The sequence below is a fragment of the Gallinula chloropus genome, assembly GCF_964237585.1.
Source record: "Gallinula chloropus genome assembly, chromosome: 4".
In the NCBI taxonomy this organism is placed as follows: Eukaryota; Metazoa; Chordata; class Aves; order Gruiformes; family Rallidae; genus Gallinula; species Gallinula chloropus.
Window position 1 is genome coordinate 35726574 of NC_140088.1, and position 20090 is coordinate 35746663.

Sequence of the window (20090 nt, forward strand, 5' to 3'; positions counted from 1 at the left end):
CACTCAGGCAATACGTACAAGAAATCTGCAACATTTGAAAAATGCTCCCTGACAACTTTTGGCATAAAAGAATGCCTGTGCCTTAAAGGCGAAAACGTCTGGGCCACTATTCCTCAGGAATAGTGAAGACTCTACATGCTATTACAATGTTGCCCCTCAACTTTCTACTCCTAAGCAACCTTATAAAAAAAAATCTCATGCTGTTATCGACCTTTATTGCTTCCTCATGTATTAATCATTCAGTTCACATTCAGCCTCTCCTGGATTTTTTTATATTTCTTTTCCTACTTCGTTCCAGTAGCGTCCTTCATGCCTTCTCGCACTTGAGACTGCAGAAGCTCACGCTGTGCTGAACTCCGATTCCCCTGTTGTGCTTCTCGCACAGCCGACTTGCCTCTACCCCCTCGCATACCAGTATGCGTCTCATCAGACCAAAAGACAGACCCTTTCCGTGCCTCCGACATGTAACCGCACCCCAGGTTACTAGGATAAGCCCCCGGGGCCTCTCCGAGGCGCTTCAGCCGCCCAGCCCGGCGTGCTGACGGCGGCCGTAGCCCGGGGGAACCGCTCCCCCGGCCCAAGGGCCGCCCCGGGCCCGACGCAGCCCCCCCCACCCCAATGGCGACGACATCTCGGGCTGCGCCCGCACCTGCAGCGCCCCTCGCCGCCGCCCCGCGGCCCGGCGGCGCCCGAGGCGCTGTCAGCGCCCGAGATACGACAACCGGCGGCCTCCGGTTGCGGGGCCCCGAGGGGGCTCATGGAGAGGGGGCCGCAGCCTCTGGGATGGCGCACACAGGGCGGCGGTTCCTCCGCGGGGCCCAGTCCCTCCGCGCCGCGGGGAGGAGAGGAGGGCGGGCGGGAGCGAGGCGTCCGCTGCAAAAGCCGCCGCCGCGGCTCCGCACGAGTGGCCTCACCACGGGAGCCCGGAGGAACGGGGTGGCGGGGAGGGAGACGGAGAGCCGTTACCTGTGCGAGGCGGATCGTGCTCTCCGTGGGCTCGACTTCACTCCGCTCTCCGCGCCGTCCCTGCCCGGCCCGGGCTCCTCCTGGCGGCCGCCGCCCTCACCTACCCCCGGGGATCCACCCGCGCCCCGCTCGACTCCCTGCGCCGCCTCAGGCCGGCTCCGCAAGATGGCGGCGCTTCCGGGAGAGACCACAGTGAATCTGAGGTGATAACGCCAGGGCCTCGCACCCGCCCTCGTCGGCCGGCCGACGCCTCCGCGTCCCGCCTGACTCCGCTCCGCTCCGCTCCAGGCGCCGCGGCGACCAACTCGGCTCCCGCCCTCCACTCACGCCACAGGCCCGCCGCAGGCTCCCCCTGTCTCCTCACTCAAGTGCGCTCGTCCGCGGCGCTCCACCCCGCCCCTCGCCCGGCGCTGCCCGTGATGGGGGTGGCTGAGGCGCTGGGTGCCGGGGCAGCGCGGCTGCTCTTCTACCCGACGCTGCTGTACACGGCAGTGCGGGCGTGGCTGCCCGGGTCCCGCCGGCCCTGGTTCCACCGCATCGACGGCGCCGTGCTGCTGGGGGCGCTGCCGCTGCGGGGACGCAGCCGCAGGGTAAGGCGGGCGCGGCGGGGAGGGCCGGGAGGGCCGGCCGGCGGTGCCTGACGGTGCCTGTGCCCCCACAGCTGGTGGCGGAGGAGAACGTCCGCGCCGTGGTCACCCTCAACGAGGAGTACGAGACCCGCTTCCTCTGCTGCTCCGCCCAGGTGAGTCCCGGGAGCTTGCCGGTGTCCCGGGGGAAGAGTGAGGCTCTCGCCGCCTCCTGCCGTGGACCTGGCGGCGGCCGCCAAGTCCTCTGACAGGAGGGACGTGGCTTCCCCGTCCCTGAGCCGACTGTCAGAACTCTGCGATAAACCGAGTGAAAGGCGAGGACGCGAGCAAAGTGTCAGAGGCACGGTGGCGAGATGGAAGGGGCGCCTTAAATCCCTGCCCATCGCTATGCAGGTGCGAGAACATGTTTTGTTTGGGGCTGAAGCACATCTTTTCAGTTCCCTGTCTGACAGGCAGCGCTAAAGATTTCATACATCCCACTGAAAGAATGGACATAACCAGTCTGATTGCAACCCCGCTGAATTTCCCAGCTGTCTCAACAGGTTCTGGATGTTCTCTCTGGAAAAATAAAACACTGATCGAACCTGCTATGTCCCATTTCAGGAATGGGAGGCAATGGGAGTGGAGCAACTGCGTCTCAGCACCGTGGATCTAACCGGAGCCCCCACCCTGGAAAACCTTCACAAGGGAGTTGAATTCATACTGAAGCACCGAGCCTGTGGTAACAGCGTCTATGTGCACTGCAAGGCAGGACGCTCCCGCAGTGCCACCATGGTGGCAGCATATTTAATTAAAGTAAGACGGATTCTATGCTAAATGGGGTTTATTTTCATACAGTCTGGGCAATATACAGCCAACCTTTACAGTCTGCTTTTGGTGAAGAGGCCTGAGCGTGTACAGGTGCATTAGCATTCCATGATTTTACAGAGTTTGGACTGGACACCCATTTTAAAAGAGGTAGATAGCTAGGCCCCACGCTTACACTGCTGCTTGGTAGAAAGTGGCAAACGTGGGGTAAATGAACAAGTAAAACTTAAATGTTTGCTCAGCTGTGGTCTAAGATCAGTTTGATAATCTAGTTTATCTTTGCACACCTTGTTCATCTGCCCTTACGATAGTGTCAAGATAATGCTTCCTGGCAGTGAGATAGTGGTGAAGCTGCAATATAGCTGCCAATGTTAAGTAGTCTTTTCATTCATCTGTACTGCCTGCCTCTGTCAACCCAGTTATTAGGGCTCACTAGCAAAGACATTCTGATCTTAAGGGAAACTCACTGCAACAAAGCTTTGAAAGGTACGGCCTGATAGTATCTCCTGCTGGTTCTAGCAGATCATCTGGTTCTAGCAGATGAGTCAGACTTCAGGAAACCGCTCAGTTTTCTGGGCCATTAGTATAGCAAGTTCTCAACAGGTTTTGAATAATTCTGCAATTCTTAATTATTTTTTTTATGCAGGAACAGATTGAGGTGGGAATAACAAGTCACTTGTGAGGGTAGGTTCACTGGGCAGATAAACATCCATTTAAAAGCAAGAAGCACTTTTGCTGTGGTCTGATGGGACTAGGCCAGGAAACTATTCACAGCATGATGGAATTATGAGTGATGCAGAAAATGGAGGTTCCAGGCAGCAACCATCCCCCTTTAACTAAGGGACTCATTTCATGAACTTGCATTGATATTCAGGCCCCTCTGAGAGGAACATGAAATAAACACAAGGGACAAAGCCACAACTTTTCTAACAACTCTAATGCTGCCTGTAGCTTCCAGAAAGGTTCCATTAACTGGTGCAGGGATGGGATGGACTTTCACTTGCAAGGTTTCTTTCTGCCTTTTCAGCTGCATCACTGGAGCCCTCAGGAAGCAATCAAGGCTATTGCCAAGATCCGTCCCCATATCCTCGTTCGACATAAGCAAGTCCAGGTCCTGGAGACATTTCACAAGAACATGATTACTGGGACACCTGCATAATGTCAGTATGAAATATCAAAGTCTCTGTCTCAGCTGCTTTAAAAAAGCCTTATGTTTTAATGATATAATGAAGGCTTGTACTTCTTGACCATCAATAAAGTTTTTACAAAATTACAGTACAGGGTCAGTTGGACTCGTTCGTTAAAGCTTTCCTTCCTTATGGCTAACATCTTAGTTCTCTCTTGGAGCTCACAGTTCTTCTTCCTCACACACAGTATCAGTGCTGAGCTCAACTGCAGTCCACAAGAAGTTCTGTAATATTTGCAGCAAAGGACAGTAAAACTTTGTCTCGGCAGAGACTTTATTCAGATTCTTACCCAAAGGGTTACAGTGCCAACAGAGAGGGGTAGGAGGAAGTGGTCTTAATTCTGTGTTTCACCAACGCTAAATTATGGTTACAGATGGGAATTCCCTGTACAGTAAAGGAAGCCAATGCTCATAAAAACAATCTTGCAGTTTGTTACCGCTCCTCTAGAAGTGCTGAATTATACAACCTACTAATGGTCTTGGGGTCAGCTCTGAAATCTCTGTCGTGTTTCTGCCAGTCCCTTCTTCTGCAATGGGGACTCAGCAGTGTTTAAATGGAGACATCACTGGAGGACACTGTGCACATCTAACTCCGTGACTGACACGGCAGCAACACACAGTCTCCCAGGCATTTAAAACTAGCAGTCTGATCCAAGGAGGACATCCATATGTCATAGGATTTGTCATCAGCGGATTGGTTCCAGACTTAAAAAAAAAACAAAACAAACCACAAAACCATTTGCTGCAGTTTGGGCCTCAAATGCAAGCAGCTTATCATCAAGGGATCGAAGTAATAGCATTTACTCCATCTGAAATCTAAGATGCAGCAGTTCAACCTTAATAGTGCTATGTAGAAGAACAGGCTCCCAGCCAGAAAGCCTGTCCTTCCTCTACACAGGTATAGAAGATGGGGTCTTTACTACACATTGTGAGCTCATAGTAATTGGGACTGGTGCTGAGGGTTGTGGGTGCCTCTGAGCTCCGCAAAACACTGCTGCTGCCCTTCCTATCACTGGGCCTGTTTCTCCCACTTAGGCAAGGACAAACTGCAGGTTAGTGAGCAGCACTTTGATGCCACTTGTGACTGTTACCACAGAGGTGGCTGGGTTAAGTTTAAAAGTATTGGCATCACCCTTTTTATAGCGGTCACGAAAGACATAGATGCTGCCGTTGCAGCTAGCAATTTTCCAGAGCGATGGTACTGAGCTCCAGGCATCTGGCAGGCACAGCCGGGTGAAGCTATCTAGGAGGGGATTGTAGCACAGCAGTGAATCCCCCTCAGCTACAATGAACACCACATCCTTGTGCACAGCAGCATGCATGCGCCCCGCAAAAGGCAGTACGTATGGCTTCACGTGGCACTTCTCTGTGTTGGTATCGTAACACTGAATTAGCCGAGAGGGCTTGGTGAAGAAGTCCAAGTCATTTTCCTCCCCACCCAGCAGGTAAATTACGCCATTAAGGTTTACACCTGCAGCTCCAGAGACTGCTACCTCCAACTGGTTGGTCTCTGTCCAGACATTGTCTCGTACTCTGTAATAAATGACGGCATTAGAGAGCGTGTCCTGCAGAGTTTTCCCTCCAAGAGAGTATATTGCATCCTTGCTCGGCACAGAGACAAGGGTGTGTTGGAGCCGGTCACGGGGCAGAGGGGCACACCATTCCCAGTCTATAGTTGCATTGTTGCATTTCCACATGCGTCGTGGAATGGAGCCACCGACGACGTACAGGTCACTGCCGTGCTTGCAGGCTGCAGTGATCTGGTGGCACAAGCTGTTCTGGCCACTCACGCTTATGGAGTCGTCATCAGCACAATGCAGAGAGACAGCGAGTGAGTGCGTACGTGACGACTCCTTTCCAATCAGGTAGATGTGAACATTTTCTCCAATCACCTGAGAGAAAGGAAGAGTGTGTCAGCAGACTTGGACCCATTTACACAAACATCAGTGATGCCCAAGACTGAATTTTTCAGCTTGGGACCCACCTGTGGGCATGAGATGGGAGACTGCTTCCCAAGTACTGTCACCCTACAGCATTCAGGATTCAGAGCCTCAAAGCCTTTTCAAGATAACCAGTTATATCTGACATAGCAAAATAGCAACAGACTTCACTGCAACACACGTGTCTGCAGTTTACGTAAGGGTTGGTCACATCACTGATGAAATAGTTATTATAAGGGGAATGCACAACTCTAATTTTTGAATGGTCTCTGGTAACTCAGCATCTGGTGAAATAAGTTATTTGTGGCACTGCTCCAGTCACCACTGAAAGCAGCCTCAGGTTAAATTAAAAAAAGCTGTCAGTAGGGTTGCTAATTATGACAATTAAAGTATTCCTCATGCAAGCACCATGAATTTCAATGGCATTTGTGTCTTCTGACTTTCAAGTCACACCTGTGAGCAGAATACCCTGCCTTGGGAAGTGTGATATCAGCAAGCACTACACCGACCCTGGAACAGAAGGTCTTTTCATACCTTCAGACTCGATCGCAGCGTCTCTGAAAAGCCCGCTCGCTCCTCCTTGTTGAAGTTGATCCAGGTTTCTATGGCAACTGTCGGATTCTGAGAACATGGAACGCCATCTGCGGTTTGGGGAAAGAAAGGCATTTATGATATCTAGACAAAGGTGTATGTACTCAGGAGCATCCTGTGCTTCCTCCCACTCCCACCACAAACCCTACTTTCTACAGTGGAAAAAAAAGATACAGAGGTTTACAGATTTTGGCAGGCATGATCAGCACTGCCAGCCAGAAATCTACATGAAATTAGATTGGATAAATAGCAGAAGACAGAGCAGCCAGATTTTTAGCACTTTGGATGAGTTTCAACAAAGAAAGGCATCAGAACCTAAGTCTGAGAGAAAGAGGGCGAGAAAGAGAACTTACGTGCTTTGTGACAAATACTTCTTATTTGAGCTTTTAGGCAAAAAGATTCTCTTATTTGAGAATCATTGCAGCTGCCTTTTTTTCTGGCTCGTTCTAGAAACCTATCTAGCAAAAGTCATCTGCAGGAATTTTCCTTCTCTGAGCACTGTCAGACAGCTGACTCTCAAGACTGAACATCTGGTGTTGCAGCTATCCTCTTAACATTTGGAAATCCCCAATGAGCTACTATAGCTTTTCTTAGCTGTGTGACAATAGGAGCCACTCAACAGACCGTGTCAGATTTCAATTTGTTTCCAGACATAATTGGAAGCTTTGGTTATGCCACACACTATTGCATCATTGTCATCAGTGCATTATTACCTAGATTTTAGGCATTTACTTTCAGTTTAATTATGCTTGTGTTGCAGGGAGGAGAAAAAGCAAGGAACAAAAGCAGGTATTTCAACGCTGTTTATTAGTAAAAGGGATTTCTGTAAGTTATCCATCACATGCAGTGGTGAAATGAAAAAAAAAAAAAAGATTTTGAAATTAGTCAAGTGCCAGAAAAAGTAACCTTAATAAATTACTATTTCATTAAATTAATTTTCATCCTTGCCCTTAAGAGCTTCCTCTATTTAATTTTCCATTAACTGAACAGGGATGCGGGAACTGCAAGAGAGATCTTCCCTACCAGCAGGAGGAGTATATTTCAAATTCCAATCCATTTTGTGAACTACATCTTAGCATAAATATTGACTAATATTATCGTATATATGGACACAGATGATGCATGGGGAAAAAAAAAAGTTTTATATAGCAATTAATTCAATTTAGGTTCACAAACACTAAAGACCATAATCCTAAAACTAAGGTTACTACATGGAATCCCTAGGAAGCTAAAGGTGTTTGACCTCTATAATATTTTTTTCAGGAATTTAGGATTTTTTTTTTTTTATGAACTCACAACTCAAGTTTAAAAACTTCAGCTAGATAGTTATCCAAATTAGTCTAATTTTATCATTGTTTTTCTGAGTTATCAGTACTTATTCTCAACAGGTTTTGACTGTGAATCTCTTCAGATGCAGTAGAGACAACACAATGCAATGCCTGTAAGGACTCGTATGCACAGCGTCAACTTCAAAGGCTGCTTTAAGTCTCACAGAGAGATTTGCCAGTATTCCAAAGAAGCCAGCCACAGTGGGTTTATTGTAGCAGCACACAAAACACACGTATAGTTATTTATTCGTTTACAAAATTATTTAATCAAAGCAAGAAAGGGACAATCTCTCTGGTCCTAAGTCCAGCACATCGTATGAGCTCCTTCTACACTCCCACCTCCTCTAGTAATAAATAGACAAATACACAAAATGGAGCTGTGACTGCAGAATCATGGAGAGGTTTCCAAGTACTGTCTGTACCTACAAGGGCAGCAGAGAATCTTTAAGGATTTGTGGCTATTGGACTAAGTTGTTGATGTGTTGACACATCCTACACAATACTGAGTCATTGCATCCATTACTGTGGAAGGCTATTACCTTTACAAGAAGGGTAATTACTGTATTATTTCAGATGTTATGCTGCCTGTATTTCAGTCAGCCGAGTGCCTGGCCTAAATCAACAATTGTATAATTGTTAGGGTAAGAGCACTAACATGGTCTAAAAATACAGCTTGTGCTCAAGCCCTCTGACAACCCCTGAGCTGTTACATTTCTAAGTTAAAAGACTGTGAACTAAAGAAAAAACACTTTCATAAGATGTTCATTTCTGGTAAGGCTTCTTTGTTTTAATGTAAACAAAAATAGAACAAATTACTGAAAGTTACTAAATTATTTTTAAAAAATCCTGTAATATTTCTGACCTGTTGAATGAGGAACTGCTGGGAATTACCAGCATCCTCTATGCTTCTCTTCTATACTTTAGATGCTTCACACCCAGTAACAATGAACAGGGTTTTTTTTTCTGATTAAGCTACCCAGAATGTTTTGCTTTGCTAAGCCACTGAATATACAGGGAGCATGAAAAGTTGGACCTTCCCATCTATTTTGTTCATCCCTGATAAGACTGCAAGTCTGTATCTGCACCCTGGCTAGTCTCAAGAACTCCTTACCTGTAAGGATGTCTGTCAGTAGGCGGAGAGGCAAGTGTAGGAACTCCTCTGTGTCTTGCAGCTGAGACAAATGCGACTTTGCACAGTGTTTGGCAGCTGTGTAGAGCTCCATGTCACTGTGCTGATCTGCCAACCACATGACCTGCAGACAGTTCCTCACCTGCACTGTACGGGCCAGAAAGCGGGAGCACTCTTCAAAAAGGGCAGTCAGCTGGTACATGTCTGCCACTTCATAGGTTTCCTGCAACTCCTCTGCCCTCAGCTTTACAGTCCCATGGTAAATATAGTCCACGAGGAGCTGAAAGACGCTCTCGCTAACGTCCTGCAGCTCAATCACCCGGTTGTGGGCCTCCTTCAGGTTGGAGGTGAACATAGAGCGGAAAAAGCAGCTCTGAGCTGAGAGGACCAAACGGTGCAGCTGGAACTCTTTGCCTTCCACTGATATTGTAACATCAGCAAAGAGCTCGTCTTCCAAGCACAATTTCATAATGCCCTGGGCCACACGGCCTGAGTGGGAGCGGTCGGTGAAGGTGTAGTTCACAAAGTAGTTTTCTTCTGCAGAGGAGCCTCCGGTCTCTTCTGAAGAATCCATGGTGCTGCACAGATCAGACCTCCAGCAATCTGTAAAATCACAATAGTTACATGGATTTCTCTCTCCAATACTATGCAGTACTTCAGGGTACAAGGAAAAATCAAGCACATTGGTGGTAAGAGGCCAGCATATTTTAGGCTGAATATAAATAGCGCAGAAACTTGCGCTTGAGCTTCAGAATCTCAAACAACAAATAAGAAGGTGGCAGAATTAAAATCTTAACATATACACCAAACTTCCAGTAGAGTGAGCATCACATCCCCGCAGAACTGAGAGACGTGCATCTCTTTTCACCACTCATTTAACTGACACAAACACAGCAACAGTTATTCAAGTGGAAAGTCCAGCAACCACTCTAGGAAGCTTGCAAAGACAAAAGAATATGGCAGTGTCGTAGCTGAGCTAGATGGAAAAAAAAAATCCAGTGTCTAACTAAGAGCACAGAAAGCAGTTTTTATCATCAGGAGGAGTTAATCACCATCCAAAAGCAACATGACGATGAAGTGGCATCAAGCAAGGTGAACGTGTTTTTACCAAAAAGATGCATGAGAAGTCATAACCACCAGTCCATCAAGCTAACCAAATGAGATAGAAAACTGATGTTTACACTCAGTTTGTTAATGAGCCAGATACCTTCAGAATGCAAAATAACATGTTAAGATACTGCTAGCCGCTGTTTGCAAAGCAGTAAGGAGAGCTCGGTTTAAAAGGTAACACCTCTTAGAATAGGTACCAGAGATTGTCTGAACCAGGGGACTGCTGTAGAGAAGAGCTGTGTTTTATCACGGCTCTTGCAAGCATTAGGAGCAAGTAGATGCCCACCTCTATTCACTTTAAACTCATTTTTATGTCTCAACTATCAGTCATGGTGATCAATATCACAAATTTCTTCAACCGATACCAAATATGACTTCCAGGACAACATTTCCCAAAGATGGGATTTTTCTCTAGAAGATTCACAGTTACTCTTCCATGCTTTATGCTGTCAAACATAATTTTCTTACAGTAGCTCTGCTTGATACCTGAGAGCTCCTAAGTTCATTGGTCAAGTTCTGTTCATGGGAAGGAGTGTCTACATCCCTAATTGGCTAGACAAGTCCCTTATCATCCCCGATGATGACCTGCCCTAACGATACCCTTTTTGTGATCTTACAATAGCTCCAGCCTGTCTGAAAAGTACCTGTGGTCTGTAAGAGACTAAGGAACTGCAATTAGCGCCGAACACATCGCCACTATTTTCCCAGCTTTGTAAAGCCGGTACAGGTGGCTTCCACTTCAGTTGAAGCTCTTCATCCTCACAGTCAAGGTGCTCAGAAGCTGCAGCTCGGAACACTGACGTGACCACACGCAGCACCAGGATATGGATGGATGGATGGATGGATGGATGGATGGATGGATGGATGGACGGACGGACTGACACCCCTGCCCTCTTGGCAGAGCAGAATCAGCTGCCCCCCACTGCCCTGAACAACTTCCAGACAACTAAGGCCAAGTCACAAAAGAAATGCCGACAGCAGCTAAAGATTACCACAAACCTCACATCCTGCTCTGCGAACGCAAAGTTCCCCTTCGTGCCCACAGCATCTCTCCTATAAAGTGAGGCGCAGGCACAGAGAAGCGTCTCCTAAAGCAAAACCTTACGCTCCTCGCATCTTTTGCGTGACCAAACAACGACCTGCCTATGCCAGGCCGAAGGTGATGGAGGTGTAGCCAACACCCGGCACACCTGTTCCCTTCCTTGCTCCTGGCAGGGTCGCGGAGGCCATGAGAGCGCCGGGGGAACCTCCGCAGGCAGCCGGCGGCACGGGGGAGGGAAGGAGCGCTACTTCTCGGGAAAGCGCAGGCCCCGTTAGGGCCGCGCCGCGGCTCTGAAAACCTCAGCCCCGCAGCGCTGCTGCAGCCCGGGGCGCCGCGGCCCTTCGCGCCCGCACCCGCACCGGACGACTGACGCGTGTCCACAGAGCTCGCTGCCTCCGCGCCCGGGCCGGCGGCGGGGGCGGCTCTCACACCCTCCCGCCGCCAAGCCGGGCTCCCAGCCCACCCCAGGACACCGGGGCTCCTCTGGCCTCAACCTCCGCAGCCCGGCCCGGCGGCACCCACCTGCGGCGCCTCCCTTCATGCCGCCGCCCCGGGGTGCCCCAGCAGCTCCTCCGCGCCCCTCACCCTGCGCCAGGCGACGCCAGGCACCCGCCGCTTCCGGACACCGACCCGGAAGCGTCCCCAGCAAGCCTCTCGCGCGCTTCCGCCCCCCGGGGAAGCGCGGCGGCGACGGCGCTTTCCGCTTCCGGTCCGTGCCCTTGCCCGTCCGTGTCCCGGCGGGGATGTTGGCGGCGGCGGCGCGGGGGCTGGCGCGGGTCGCGCTGCGAGGTGAGGGCGCCCGGGGCGAGGGGCTGCGGCGGTGTCGGCCGCCGCGCGTCCCGGGGAGCCGGCGGGGCTCGGGCAGCCCGTGGCCGCGGTCGGTGAGCTGTGTCCGTTTCTCTCCGCAGCTGGCGCAGGCCCGGCGGCGGCGCAGGCCCGGCTGACGGGGAGCTCCGCCGCGGAGACTCGCCGTAAGTGATGGGGGCCGGCGGCGGGAGCTCCCGGTGGGGCGTGCGGCCGCCTTGAGGAAGTTTCTGCGCCGGCTGTTAGCGAGCGGACCGGAGAGGGGGGTGGCGGGTCGCGGGCCATTACCCCGAGCCCGTGTCAAAATCCTTCCCCGGGGCCCGGCGGCTCCTCTGCGGAGCTGCGCCCGGGCCGCAGCTTGGTAGCCCCGCATTGCCCTGAATCGCGGCGGGTATTTGCAGTCGTAATAATAATTAACAAAAACCACAAAAGCCAAAATGAGGCCCTGGGGTGCTTGGATTCTGAGGGGGTGCTTAGATGCCGGCACATCGAACAGAGGCAGGATTGTTTTGTCTAGGAAGAGAGATCCTTTCTAGACCCAGGCTGGATGTCACGAGCTGTATTTCAGCTCAGGTTGTTCAGCCATCGATGTCGCTCTCTTTTTCACCTGTTATTCACGTCTCTGCCATTGTGCTGAGCTGTCCCTCCTCCTGTATTTACAGTGCACAAAAAGGTCTGTCTAGCGCTCACGTGAACATCCTTCCCTATCAGAGCCTCTAGTTCCGTGTTCTGTGTACAGCACCACGTGTACGTCGCTCAAATCTAGTCTGTACTGCAGCATCCTTTGCCTTCCACTATACATATATTTTGTGTTTAGCTTTGAATTCACCACAAATGAACTTTACAGGTCGCCTCAACCTGAAGCTGCCTGGCTTCTGCCAGAGCTACTGAGACACACAGCTGCAGTGGTTAAAGGGGTTCTTAATCCGGGGGTGGGAGTTGCCGTTCTTCTTTTCATATTCCCTGCCATACTCTTGGGAACTTTATTTTTCTCTTTAGCTACTGTCAGACCAAAAAATGAAGTAGAACAGAAGCAGCTGTGTGCTTTTGGCGAGTACGTGGCTGAGATTCTGCCTAAATATATCCAGCAAGTACAGGTAGGTGCTCGAGAAAGTTCTTGGGGGTGGCGGGTGGTGAGCCACAGTGAACAAACATACTTGTTTGTTAGCTGCTTTCAGAAGTTGCACTGGGAAGAAAGATTTTCAGAATAACTTGAAAGTTACCGCTATTATTAAGCCCCTTTATCTGATGCCAGTACATGTCTGCTGTGCCTTACACTCTGTTTAGGTATCTTGCTGGGTTTAGTATAATGTTCATTCCTGCTGGTGTTTGTCCTCATGCCCTTTCTACTCTTCCTCAGGTGACCTGTTTCAATGAGTTGGAACTTCTGATCCATCCAGATGGAATCATTCCAGTTCTGACCTTCCTTCGAGATCACACTAATGCCCAGTTCAAATCCTTGGCTGACCTAACTGCTGTTGATGTCCCGTCTCGACAGTACCGCTTTGAGGTAAGAGCTGCTTGTAGGTGCAGGACTTGGAGAATTTCACAGGTATTGATGGCTGTGGGTGCTGTTGCACCAGTGACCATGGTTTTTTGCTTTCTGACCCTGAAAGGAAAATCCACTCCGAAATACTGGGTTTTGTTTAATCTGTTGATCATGGAAGCATTAGTAGTACTGACACTGCACGGATTCCTAGTCTGGCTTGTCTTTTGCATTCTCCTGAAAGGCTTTTTTTTGTATGTTTTATTGTGGTTGGCTTGTTTGGTTTTATCAAAGCATCTAGAGACTTCTTTCTGGCCAGACGTGAATTGGCGCTCTTCCTTTTTCCAGTTTGGCCTGGCAGCTCCTGCTGTTGACACAACTGACCATGTTTTTCTTTAAATCCTATCAATCTTCTTAACAGTTTCCCTTTCTAAAAACCCAACCAAACAAACCCACAACACACCCACACCCATTTGATTGTTTTAAAAACATTCATTCCTTGGAAGTTGGGACCTACTCGGAGGAGGTGAGACGCGTTTTCAGAAAGGTCTCAGGAAATTTGGGGCACAGAACTTCCACCAGCTTTCAGTGGATATTGGAGACTTCATTCCCACATAGGCTTTTGAAAATCTCCCCATACAGCTTCTCTCTCAGTTGCAGAAAAGTTGCAGCTGCAAACAGAAAAAGATACATCTTTGGGGAAACCACAGACTCACTGTCTTGGCTTCTCACCTACTATTGGAAGGCTTTGTTTGCCGTACTGTTGCAGAGATGTTACTGTAGTTTAACCTAGGGAGATCTGTAAAAGACAGCAGCAAAAAATGGCTAGCGCTCATACCCTGTAGGAGGCTGACCCCAGGTTGGGCAGCTGGATGGATGAAGAGGTGCCTGTCTTCCCTTGTCTAATTTGGCCAGGCTGTCTTTCAGACACGAGAAATGAATCAGTAGATTTTTAGTTCCCAGCAAGTAACAAGGATCACAAATAGCAGCTGAATTGTTATTTCCCTTTGGTTTGTCTTGTGGTATTAAATCTTTTACCAGCAGCCTCTCAGAAAGCAAAGGGTGGCAGGTTTGCTTTATCTAGGTTAGCTAATTGGATGTCTGCTTTCAAATACAGCTGCTTCTTGCTTTGCTAGTAACAGCTCTGGCTTGGTAATGTAACTCGTGATCAGGCAAAAATTGTGACAATTGTAGAGAGGGTTTCTTACCTCAGGAAGTTGAAGATTTTTTAGCTCGGTATTTTTCTTGCAAAAATCGGGGTAGTAGAATCATAGAAATCAGAGAAATATAGTATTAATGATGGCACGTTTTCCAGCCTTCTTCACAGAGACAGTATCAGGCAAGGCAATACAAATTCTAGCAAAGGTATGGAGTGGCTTTTTCAGTCTGCTCGTAATAAGTGTCTCCCTTCCCCGAGGTTCTAGTAGACTTCCTAAACAGCCTTTTTATTAGTACTTCATCACCAGTAGAGTTAAAATTTTCCCTGGTATCCAACTTCTTTGCTGAAAATTAAGTGTGTTTCTTCTCAGCTTTCTCCCATGGGATGCTGAGAGCCATTTACTTTGAGACAGGCTATTGAGAAGTTTCTCCATCCCTTCAGTATTCTCTTTTGAAGATTTTGTTTCCCTATTTACTTCAGCTCTTCTTCATCAGCTGTGTTTTCTAAATCTCACATGCTTTTCGTTACGCTTTAAGGGTAATGTTAGTTGTAACAATGTCTTTTAGTGCCCAGTTCTCAAGTGCTGAGCGTGATTCTGCTGATACGGAATGTTTGAAATGGTCTCTGTGTGTCTTTGTTTAGCTGGTACTGTACTACAGAAAGATCTGATGCACAAGACCAATGCCACCTTTTATTCTGCTTCAGATTGTTTACAATCTTCTGTCTCTGCGGTTCAACAGTCGGATCCGTGTGAAGACGTACACTGATGAGCTGACACCCGTTGACTCATCAGTGTCTGTGCACAAGGCAGCAAACTGGTATGAAAGAGAGGTGAGTGCTGGTGTGCTTGGGAGCAGAGGCTTTGTGGAGAGGACCTGTGTGTTTTCCTGACTAAACTGATTCCCGGGGCCCTGAGGAAGAAAGAGAGGTGTGTTTCCTGGGCTGCCTCTTCAGAATAGGAGATAAAAGGTGTTTGATTTGCTTTTTCATGAGCTCCTGCGTGGGTTTTCTTGGCCCTACACAAAGCCAGGCATGTAACTGGAATTTTGTGGACCAAATATGTGAAGAGTTTGGGTTTTCTTTCTAATCTAATTCAGCTTGCTTGTTTCCACTTCATTTAGGTTTGGGACATGTATGGTGTTTTCTTTGCCAACCACCCTGATCTAAGGCGGATCCTCACAGACTATGGGTTTGAGGGCCATCCTTTCCGGAAGGACTTTCCACTCTCTGGTTACGTGGAGGTATGAGACAGAGTCATGTCTAAAGTTATTAAATCTTTCCAGTACTGCTACTGAGATTCAGTACAGAGATGTGACTGCTTACAATCCTTTGTCCAAAAGGCACTAAGGATGTTTCACTTGCCTCTATTCCAGAGGGGTTGTATAAATCTGCATGGAAATTAGAAGTCATCACAGAGTGCCATCCCTAATGAGGCAGCCTCTAATGAGACACTGACCAAGGTTCATGTGCTCTACACCAAAGACATCTGTCTGTCAGAAAGTGCTTCTGCTTTTAGCATGTCTTCTGGAAGATTAAACTTTCCAATGCCAAACTGCAGATTCCCAGAGGAATGCAGGACTGAACTGATCCTAATGCAGTTGGAACTCCACGTTGTTGCGTGTTTGTAGGCCCAGGTTATAAAACTCCAGTCAAACTGGCTCTTGCTGTTTATCAAATACTTACTTCCCTATGGCAGTCCACAAGTGAAATGAGCATGTTTGGTATCTGTCTAGTTTCAAACCGTGACCTTGCAACAGCAGTCGTATTTACTGCAGTTCTAAAACTGTTGAGTCTTGGGAGAAAACATTGAGGTTCTTCAAGCAACAGAGGGTTTTAAGAAAACTAGAAAGAGCAGCAAATCCTGTAAGTAGGGACCAGGCAGCATCTCCTGAGCTGTGGTTTGGAGATCTGGACTGGCACAGTGAGGATAAAGCAAGCCTGTCAGAAGTGTCTGGTACTTACCTGCATTTCACCCAGGGTTTCTTTTTGTCCCATGTTCCAAGTGTTAGGCTAAGGGACACAACTAAATGAAACAAGCTGCCCTGTTAGGAAGATTCATGCGAGTAGTCCCTAGCTGTGCCAGGTGGTTGGGCCACCTTATTGCAGTGACTCAGGAGAAATTCCTTTGTCATATGACAGACTAAATGTGTTATTCCATGTGGGCCTTTGTATGGATGGTAGGGTGGGCGCTCCTAATTCAGGGTGGTTAGGAGAGACACCTGAGGTACATGGTAGCAAAAAGGAGGGTCTTCCTGGAGAGCCTAGAGGCCTTGGTGGTGTCTGGAGGGCTCTTGTTTAATGATGAGGAGAACTGAAGCTGTGGCAGAGGCCCGTCACCTGTCCATGGCATAAGAAGTAGGTTTGCCTGTACCACAGAGCAGTCTGGGTGATTACTGTGTACAGTTAATCCAGGGATGCCGTGGGGACTGTGTGAAATGACTGGCCTGTGTTATTTGCACTGTTCCAGGTGCGGTATGACGATGAAGTGAAGCGGGTAGTGGCGGAGCCCGTGGAGCTAGCTCAGGAATTTCGCAAGTTTGATCTGAATAGTCCTTGGGAGGCATTTCCTGCCTATCGTGCAGCTCCAGAACCCCTGAAAATAGAAGCAGGAGCCAAGAAAGAAGATGCAAAGTAGAAAGAGAACGGAGCTGATGCGTGGATTCAGCCTCTGAGTTCTAACAGAGTATTTATAATAATAAAAATCGATACGAGATTCTCGCCTGTTGTGGTCACATGAATAATGTTTTCAAACCAGATGAAAAGCACAGGGTGAGGGTTGCTAATTTACAGTCCTGGTAATCCAATGGGCAGATGCTTATCTGCTGCTTTCAGTTGTAAGACTGAATTTGTCTTCTGGGTTTGCAAGTTGAATGGAGTCCAGGCGTTCCCTGTGGCTAAGATGCTTTGTGCACGCTGCGTCTGCTGGCTCTCCCTGCAGGCATCAGTCCTAACCTGAGCACTTACCAGGAGATGGTCCTGAAGCAGCTGTGTAGCTCCAGCAGTGGGACAGCGGTATCTCCGCTCCAAGGTGGATGTTGGGAAGACCGTAATAATAGAGCAAACTGTCAGAGCTTCTGTTCTGTTCTAACGCGGTTGTTGTTAGGACAACACAAGGTGTACCTGGATCCAGACCAAAACAATTGTGGAAGGCTCTGCATTGTTTCATTGGGAATGAGTTCAGTGCCAGTTCTGGCAGAAGAGTTGCAGGTAACCTCTCGTGCCACTCCCTCACACTGGCTTTTGCTTCACAGTCAAGCAGTTTCTATTTTCTCCAGCATCTTCAGACTATGCTTCTTTCTGCAGTCAAAAATTCCCTTGTCCCACAGAGGAGAGTCTCTGCCTTTTTGTCACTGGTCCAGTTATTTTGGGCTGTGTGATATTACAGCATTACCACTATCTTCGCTCTTGTGGAAAATCTCGGCACTCTCCAAAAAAAGCTGGAAAAATACTGTAGTTTCAATCCACCCACCACCTGTTTGAATGAGATTACGTTAACACTGTCATCAGTTAATAATGTTCCTTGTCCTTAGTCCAGCAAGTGTGTAACGCAGTTCTGCATCACAAAGCTGGCTGACCTCATTAAGATCTGAAAAGTATTGTATAAGAGATTTAATGAAGTAATTCATAAGCTGTTTCCCTGAATCACCACTTGGACTTTTAAACTGTAAAAGGACTAATTAAAAAAGGGGGTTGGGGGCAGTTGGGGTACGGGGTGGAGGAAGGAATAGGACAATAATGAATTCAGAAAGGGACAAGTGATCTGTTCTAAAGAACAGAGAGATGATCTGTATGGCAAGTCAGGATTCATGTTTGTTTCCACCCCAGCCTTGTAAACATGGGCTTCTTTATTTTTCTTTTTTTTTTTAATATAATTTGTTTCAGGCTCCTGTGGCTGGGAGTGTTTGGGACGTGACTCAGAACAGTGTTGTCTAGTTAAAATTAGTAGTGTTTGCCACTCATCTTAAAAGTTACAGCTCTTTATGGGAAAGAGGAAAGAGAAGGGAATGCAAATCAGCAGAAGTTCGAGGTTCTCAGCTCCACTTCAGATCTGCCGTCAGCTGAGCTGATTAAGTAGGAAATGTACATCCAGTCCTTCCTTCAGCGTGCACCACAGCTGGTTCTGTTTGCTGTCGCAGGGGCTCTTTTGCATGATGGTGCCTATTGCACAAGGCAGAAAAGTTCCTGGCACTGCTTCTGTTGCTGTGAAAATTCTTCATAAAGCACACTTCCCCCATGTTCTCCCTCCTCCATCCCAGGTTGCTTGAGGCACCATGACAAGACTCATGGTCCGTGCATCATAAAATAGACATATTTCCCAGTACGATAAGTCAGAAGGCTGATGGTAACAGGAGCAGAAGGGAAACTGCCATTTAAACATGTTTGTGCAGAGGGAGAATTTGACTGACGTAACAGTAAGAAAGGTTAGACACAATGCCCTGTCAAGTTAGAGGATGTGACAGGTTTGCTAAAGAACGTGTGTACTGGAAAAGTAGCCAGCCAGGTGGGGATGGGCATTGGCTCTGGTAGGTCTTTAATATGTGGAATAGTTGCTAATGGACCCAAATCACTTCTCATTAGAAAAACCTGGGAGGTTGGGAAGAGTGCAATTTATTTACCCAGATGTATTATCCCAGGGCACAAGAGGTTACACAGCCTCACAAAGTTCTGCCAGTGTTGGCACATCACCTCCTCCACTGTTCCAGGGGCCATTCCTGCCTATGGAGCCTGCTTGCTCTGGGTTCCTTGTGGCTGGTGGGCACTTCATGTTGGGCAAGGTTGTGATCAGCTTTGTCAAGCACAAAGCTGTCTTCCAAGTGCCCTGTCTCTGCCTGGTTCACACTGCCAGCCTCCATGAGGCTTGTTTGCCTGGGTTGGATTTCCCAGCTGTAGGAGGATGTGAGATGAGGTGCAAGTCAGAGGTAGCTGACTTACAAACTATTTTGAAGAGATTTTTTTTTGGTACTGAGGGGACAAATAGACTTTAGAAGATGGGTCTCAGCCACCATGTTGAGCTTCCCCAGCTGAGTGGGCTTTGCTGATGTTCTCCAAAACTCTTGATGTTTCTCCCCGTGGCCACATGAGCAGACTCTGCCCCAACAGATGTGGCTGTTGATGGTGCCAGCGTGTCCAGCTGCATCACAGCCATGCTCTGTGCAGGCCTTTATAATTTATCTCCAGTCAAAATCCAGATGGGAATTCTAGCTGGGCCTTGTGCTTTTGTGGGACTGCTATTGTGGAGTTTATGGGACTACAGAGAGGCAGGCTGGATACCAGCACACCCTATATCGCCCATCACGGTGCATCCCATGACATTTCTCCGAGCTGTGTGAGGCCTGAGGGGGTGGAGGGTGTCCTTTTGTGCAGGAGGTGCAGGGGGATGGGGCCCTCCCTGTCACTGTTACACGGGTTGTCACTCCTTAAAGCCATTGATGCTGCTCACAAACTGAAAGGAAAAGACAGGGAAAGCAGTTGCATTAGAACCAGCAGCACTGTACCTGGAAAATACCAGTGTAACAGCAGAGGTCCTGTCTGGTTATGGTCAGTGCTTCACTCCTGCCTCCCCCAAGGTTTTCTTCAGTCTCCACCTCCAGCAACTCAGACCTCACCTTCCCTGGGAGCCATGTATGTCCTTCTTCCTCCACTCTTCCCTCACATTTCTTCTCCTCATCTTCCTCTTGTGAGCACCCACCAGACAGACCCAGGCTGGGAACTCCCCAAGTTCTGAGTGAGATGTTCAAAGCAAGGGATTTTTCTCAATTCTGTAAGTAGAATTTCCCTTTCCTGAAAGTGCTGCCTGTCTCCCTGCAGTCCCATTCCAAAGAAACCTCCCTCCCAAAGAGGCTCTTCTGATGCTGTATTAACCACACCTTGTGCTTCAACAAGCATTTGACCAGCTCTTGCAGGTTTTGATCGCTTAAAACCTGTTCCCCTTTCCCATATTCAGAGGCTCGTGGT

General features: G+C 48.5%; 3 protein-coding genes across 3 annotated transcripts; 2 read left to right on the top strand and 1 right to left on the bottom strand.

Moving 5' to 3' along the window:
• Positions 1-1380: 1380 nt before the first annotated feature.
• Positions 1381-3635, top strand: PTPMT1 (protein tyrosine phosphatase mitochondrial 1). The gene is made up of 4 exons (XM_084263113.1): positions 1381-1556; positions 1628-1708; positions 2157-2348; positions 3388-3635. The coding sequence occupies exons 1-4, from the start codon at positions 1386-1388 to the stop codon at positions 3517-3519; spliced, it is 576 nt and encodes a 191-aa protein (XP_084119239.1). The 5' UTR covers positions 1381-1385; the 3' UTR covers positions 3520-3635.
• Positions 3636-3903: 268 nt separating this feature from the next.
• KBTBD4 (kelch repeat and BTB domain containing 4) lies at positions 3904-11227 on the bottom strand (the record flags this gene model as incomplete). The annotated part of the gene is made up of 4 exons (XM_084263344.1): positions 3904-5438; positions 6021-6127; positions 8517-9137; positions 11209-11227. The coding sequence occupies 4 exons, from the start codon at positions 11225-11227 to the stop codon at positions 4578-4580; spliced, it is 1608 nt and encodes a 535-aa protein (XP_084119470.1). The 3' UTR covers positions 3904-4577.
• Positions 11228-11395: 168 nt separating this feature from the next.
• Positions 11396-16850, top strand: NDUFS3 (NADH:ubiquinone oxidoreductase core subunit S3). Its single transcript, XM_084263991.1, has 7 exons — positions 11396-11475; positions 11595-11657; positions 12490-12587; positions 12851-13000; positions 14841-14966; positions 15257-15376; positions 16603-16850. The coding sequence occupies exons 1-7, from the start codon at positions 11430-11432 to the stop codon at positions 16768-16770; spliced, it is 771 nt and encodes a 256-aa protein (XP_084120117.1). The 5' UTR covers positions 11396-11429; the 3' UTR covers positions 16771-16850.
• Positions 16851-20090: the final 3240 nt, after the last annotated feature.